This window comes from Teleopsis dalmanni, chromosome 2 (genome assembly GCF_002237135.1).
Source record: "Teleopsis dalmanni isolate 2A chromosome 2, ASM223713v2, whole genome shotgun sequence".
NCBI classification, from domain to species: Eukaryota; Metazoa; Arthropoda; class Insecta; order Diptera; family Diopsidae; genus Teleopsis; species Teleopsis dalmanni.
The window spans coordinates 196,536,373-196,542,627 of NC_051847.1; the positions used below are offsets into that span (position 1 = coordinate 196,536,373).

General features: G+C 33.5%; 1 protein-coding gene across 1 annotated transcript; it reads left to right on the top strand.

Moving 5' to 3' along the window:
- The first annotated feature begins 243 nt into the window (after positions 1-243).
- On the top strand, positions 244-4,352 carry LOC119683495 (eukaryotic translation initiation factor 3 subunit A). Its single transcript, XM_038097178.1, has 6 exons — positions 244-431; positions 616-1,700; positions 1,763-2,545; positions 2,618-3,422; positions 3,486-4,103; positions 4,178-4,352. The coding sequence occupies exons 1-6, from the start codon at positions 383-385 to the stop codon at positions 4,225-4,227; spliced, it is 3,390 nt and encodes a 1,129-aa protein (XP_037953106.1). The 5' UTR covers positions 244-382; the 3' UTR covers positions 4,228-4,352.
- Positions 4,353-6,255: the final 1,903 nt, after the last annotated feature.

The following is a 6,255-nucleotide window of genomic DNA, read 5'->3' on the forward strand; positions in this document are numbered from 1 at the left end:
TTGCATCTAGTTATTATAAGAAGGGACTATTATATTATAATTTTTTATAATATTTTATTATAGATTTATGTATATTATTATTTCTATTTATTTCTAAAATTTTTAATAAAAACCAATTGTTTGTTATTATTAAAATAATTTAAATATTATTTGGTATAAATTATACCAGTTTTTCTAAACAAGAATATGTGTTATAACTATTCACTCCACAACATAAACACAGCTCGCTTGATTCGGCCATTTTGTATAAATTTCTACGGCAGGTAAAATTGGGCCGGAGATTTATATAAATTTTTGCCTTTAAAAATCATTTCATTATTGAAAAAGTGTAGAAAATTGTGAAGATTTTTTTGTGTTGCATAAATTTTTATATGAATTAACAATGGCTCGCTATACTCAACGTCCTGAAAATGCTTTGAAAAGAGCGAATGGTAAGTTATCTGCATTTGATGAAAATTTCCATGCGGCCGTATTTGATGACGAAGTTGAAATGTCAGATTTTTCGTAATGCCTTCGTTGCAAATTAGCGAAAGTTGCTATTTAATATGACGTTATCTAGTTTAAAAATATATACATGCTAACATTGAAAAATAAAACAATTTTTGTACTTTATAGAATTTATTGAGGTTGGAAAACCACTGCGGGCGCTCGATACTCTGCAAGAGGTATTCCGTAACAAACGTTGGAACTATGCCTACTCGGAAACTGTTATTGAACCACTCATGTTCAAGTACTTGTACTTGTGCGTTGAGCTCAAGAAGTCGCATATTGCCAAGGAAGGTCTCTTCCAATACCGCAACATGTTTCAATTAGTTAATGTCAACTCGTTGGAGAATGTTATACGAGGTTACTTGCGAATGGCCGAAGAGCACACTGAAGCCGCACAAGCTCAATCTTCTGCTGCCGTAGCTGTACTTGAATTGGACGATTTGGATAATATCGCTACACCAGAAAGCATTTTGATGAGTGCCGTTTGTGGTGAAGACGCACAGGATCGTTCTGATCGCACAATTTTATTGCCATGGGTTAAATTCCTGTGGGAGTCGTACTGCCAATGTTTGGAGTTATTGCGTGTAAATACGCATTGTGAGGCTCTTTACCATGACATTGCGCGCATGGCCTTCCAATTTTGTTTAAAATACAATCGTAAGAGCGAATTCCGTCGCTTGTGTGATAAGTTAAGAAAGCATTTGGAGGACATCTGTAAAAGCACCAACCAAAATGCTGGTGTTTCTATCACAAAGCTAGAAACGCAACAACTTTGTTTAGATACTAGACTGTATCAATTAGATTCCGCAATTCAGATGGAGTTGTGGCAAGAAGCATATAAAGCTATTGAAGATATTCATGGCCTAATGGCTTTGTCCAAGAAAAATCCTGTGCCAAAAACAATGGCAAATTATTACCAGAAGCTCGCTATGGTATTCTCAAAAGCTGGTAATCAGCTCTTCCATGCTGCAGCATTGTTGAAATTGTTCCAACTTACTCGCGAATTGAAAAAGAATCTAACAAAAGAGGATATGCAACGTATGGCATCTCATGTACTCATTGCAACTTTATCAATTCCTCTACCATCAGCTCATCCAGAATTTGATCGTTTCATCGAAGCTGATAAAAGTCCTTTAGAAAAGGCACAAAAATTGGCAGTTCTGTTGGGTTTGCAACAGCCACCAACAAGAGCATCCTTAATAAAGGAAGTGGTACGTTATGAATATTATTTCAATTTATCTTTTTTTTTTAAATCTTTGTTTAATATTTTCAGGTGAGGTTGAATGTGCCACATCTCGCTTCCGAAGAATTTCGTAACTTGTACAATTGGCTTGAAGTTGACTTTAATCCATTGAACTTGTGCAAGCGTGTGCAAACTATAATTGACGTTATTGAAAAATCTTCTACCGATATTTTAACTCCTTATGTACGCTTTTTGAAGGATGTCACCATAATGCGTCTGATAAGACAAATTTCGCAAGTATATGAGAGTATCGAGTTTGCCAGATTGCTTGAACTGGTTAGCTTCTGCAATATATTTGAGCTCGAAAAGTTGCTCGTAGAGTCAGTGCGTCATAATGACATGCAAATTCGAATTGATCATCAAAAACGTTGTGTATATTTCGGTACTGATTTGGCTGAGAGTCAACGAGAAGATCAAATAGATGGTCCAACACTGCAATCAATGCCTTCAGAGCAAATACGTTCTCAACTTGTAAACATGTCTTCTGCACTGCATCGTGCCGTTTCGATTGTATATCCCAATCGTGAAAAAGATCAACGTGCCAAGCTACGTACACAAATGGTGTATCATTACCATGAGATTAAAGAAAGAGAACATCAACGTATACTTCAGAGACAAAAAATTATTGAGGATCGTAAAGAGTTTATTGAAAAACAAAATAACGCCCGTGAGGAAGAAGAGGCGCGCCGTGTAGAAGAAGAAACGCGTAAAGCCAAATTAGCTGAACAAAAACGTCTTGAACAAGAGAATGAAGAACGTGAACGCAAACGCCATCAAAATGAGATTCTCGCTATTAGAGAAAAGAGTTTAAAGGTATGTGTCACTATATTATAAAAATTAAATAAATAAAGTATGAATTAATTTATCTTTTCATTTGCACACTAGGAAAAAGTGCAGCAAATTTCTCAAACTGCAATTGGTAAAAAAATGCTTTCGAAACTTGATGAGGAAGGCATTAAGAAATTGGATGCTGAACAAATTGCAGCACGTGAATCTGAAGAGCTTAAACGTGAACATAAAGAGTTGCAGTCTAAGCTGAAATCGCAAGAAAAGAAAATTGATTACTACGAACGTGCTAAGCGTATGGAAGAAATTCCACTATTCGAAAAATATTTAGCTGAAAAGCAAGTAAAGGATCAAGAATTCTGGGAAGCTCAAGAGCAGACTCGCATTGAGAATGCAGTCGCTGAACGTAAAGACGCTGTCGCACAACAGGATCGTCTTAAACGTATGTATTCTGATCGTGATGTGTTCTTGGAAGCTCTTAAGAAAGAACGTGCTTCACTCTTTGTGGAAAAATTGAAGATGTTCGATGTTGCATTAGCTGAAGAGCGCAAGAAACGTCTAAATATACGCATAAATATGAGACGTGAAGAGCGTCGCCGCCAGTGGTTACGCCAAAAGGAAGAAGAACGTATGCGTAGAGAAGAGGAAATTCGTCGCGCAAAGGAAGAAGAAGAACGTGCTGTCGCTGAAGCCAGACGTTTAGAACGTGAAGCTGAAGAAGAGAAACGTCGTATACAATTTGAAAAACAACGTGCCAAAGAAGAAGAAGCTGAACGTAGGATTCAAGAGGAACGTGATAAGTTGGCTCGCGAAATGGCTGCTGAAGGTGATCGTGAGAAAGAGCGCGATGTATGGCGTCCACATGGCGAGCGTGCCGAACGGGGTACAGGTGCTTCCGACTGGCGTACGTTTTAAATAATTAAATTTTTTCATTTTTAATATATTAATATTTGTTGATATTTTTTAGGTCGCGGTGGTGCACATGCTGAACGTGAGCGACCAACCGAGCGTAACGTTGAACGTAACGTTGAGCGTAATGAACGTAAAGAAGCTGATACTGGTGGTGATTCTTGGCGTTCTCGTCGTGATCCTGATTCTGCTCCTAATAGGGGACAAGCTCCTGCTGGTCGGGATACGGACAAATGGCGATTTGGTGGTGACGATGAACGACCACGTGGTGGGGACTTCCGACGTGGATTGGGTGATCGCGATGTTCGTCGCGATGGACGACGCGATGATCGTCGTGATGATCGACGTGGTGATGACCGCCGCGAAGAACGGCAAAATGATCGTCGCGATGACCGGAGGGATGATCGCCGTGATGAACGTCGAGATGATCGTAGAGGCGAGGATCGTAGAGGAGATGATCGTCGTGATGATCGGAGAGGAGATGATCGCCGTGAGGATAGACGAGACGATCGTCGAGATCAAATGGACAATTGGCGTGAAGCGCCAAGAAACGCAGAACGTGGAGATAATCGACGATTGGGTGGAGGAACAGCAAAAGATTCTAGTAGCTGGCGGTCGTCTGGACGTAATGAAAAAGAAAGACCTCCAGCAAGAAGGGAACAACAACAAGAAAAAGGTAAGTCTTGTTCATTATATGAATGTGAATTTACGTATGGCATCATTTAATTCCTTTATTTTCTTTTTTTATAGAAAATAAAAATACTGATGATGGTGAATGGACTAGAGTTAAACGTCATTAGAGATTACATTTGCTCCTATTTATAATATATTTCATACTTTAGCGGCCTATTAACTCCAGCAGAATTTTTACCTGATTCACTTATTACTAACTTATCAGTAATGTATTTAAACATATATATATGTATATACTTAAATATATATGTATATATATTTATATTAATATTGGTTTAAAATTTATGTTTTTACAATATAACTCTTAACTATAAAAATTTTTTTTTAATTTTTGTAACTTTTTTAACATGTACATATGTTAAAATATATATAATGAATAAAAATTATGCTTGGAGAAAAATGTGTTTATTTTTCAAAAAAAAAAAAAAACCGGGTAACGAAGATAAATGTTCCCCTAATATTTAATCTTTTCAACCTTTTAAAAACCATTCACAAAAGGCCATTGAACCAAAAACGAGTAGTGGGTGAAGGTGGAGTTAATAATAAAAGAAGGCATTGGTGTTCGGTGGTTTCTTTAGCTTGCTTCGTATTTTTATAAGTGTTGCAAAACGTTTTCTAACCCACTGTATATTATAAATTTGTTAATTTAAATGAAGTATTTTATGATTATAAAATTTGTTTCTTTATTCTTCATTTGTTAAAAAAGCATATTTTCACATATTTTTTTCTAATTTAAAAACACTTAAAAATTAAAAATTTTTCTAATTTAAATCACATATTCTAATTTAAAAACTCATATATTTTATATACTTAAAATAGTGAGAACTACAAATTTATAATAAAAAATGGTAGGTTAGAAATTTAATTAAATGGTTTTTTTTCATTATGTATATGAAAAAATGTTCATACAGAATACTGCAAGGATTCTCTTATACAAAATTTAAATACCCACCTATATTCTTTAATAAATATTTAATGTCTCTACAAAAAATTAGTATTGAAATTTAACAATTAAAAAAAAATGATAATTACTTAATTCAATTATTCTACAAGTGGTTTATAATTTTGTTATAATATAAAACAGCAATTGAATTTTTTAATGAACTTTCACAGCAAATTAACTAAACTCCAAGTTCGAACATACAAATCTAGTAAGGTTGTTGATCTAAACTTCAAATTTTGCAGGGTACGAACTTAATTCTTGGTATCTGCAATCTTAAAAAATTATTTACGAATAACTAAATGCATATAACAGATAATTCCAAGACCACCGATGATGGGTACTTCACTATAGTCGAAGCAACTGTATGATCCGCCAAAAATTTATTTAATTAAAAGTAAATAAAAACTTTGTTGTTACAATTCAGTACTGTCCGAGACCTCTCTATAAATACTCAACTGTATTTGACAGATCTTAAAAATCAGAGCAATAATGGATATAAGCAAATGAGCCAATATTAACTAAAGTCGTTTTAAAACAACTCTAATCAACATTGTAGCGTCTAATAATAATTAGTAATTAAAAAGCAAAAAATAATGGTTGATATTTATTATTATAATTATTACGAATAATTTATTATAGAATCATTTTATTATAGAAATTCTACGCGATCTTTAATTTTGATTAATATTTATTTCTAACAAAAGTTTAATATAAATGATCATATAATTATAAATAAAAAATTTATTATTTGAACGATGAATTCAAAGAAAAATAATTTTTGGTCCTTTAAATAAAAAAATATAAATTTATTATTAAATAATTATTTTTAATAAAAAACATGAAATAAGTTTCTTCAATAATTAACATTTTAGATTTAACATTGCATTTACACATATTCACATATTGTTTGATTCAAATAATCAAATTGACCGAGATCTTTTACCTATCAATTATCATTTCTTATAATACCTCATTTTCCTCATATAAAAGAACATATTCAATATTTGACATAATAGACAATTTTCAATTGATGCAATTGTCTTTAAAGACAACTACCAATATCTTTGAAGATAACTGTGAATGACGCAAATCGAATATATATAGTACATTCTTATTTGAACACAATTTTCGATACATAGAAGCAAAATATCATTGAATATATTTTACCTATTAAACCAACAAGGTTAATGAA

Coding starts and splice junctions, on each gene's coding strand:
- LOC119683495 (XM_038097178.1), top strand. CDS start 383: ATGGCTCGCTATACTCAACGTCCTGAAAATGCTTTGAAAAGAGCGAAT. Junction 2,546..2,617: donor TTAGAGAAAAGAGTTTAAAG/GTATGTGTCACT, acceptor TTTGCACACTAG/GAAAAAGTGCAGCAAATTTC. Junction 4,104..4,177: donor GGAACAACAACAAGAAAAAG/GTAAGTCTTGTT, acceptor CTTTTTTTATAG/AAAATAAAAATACTGATGAT.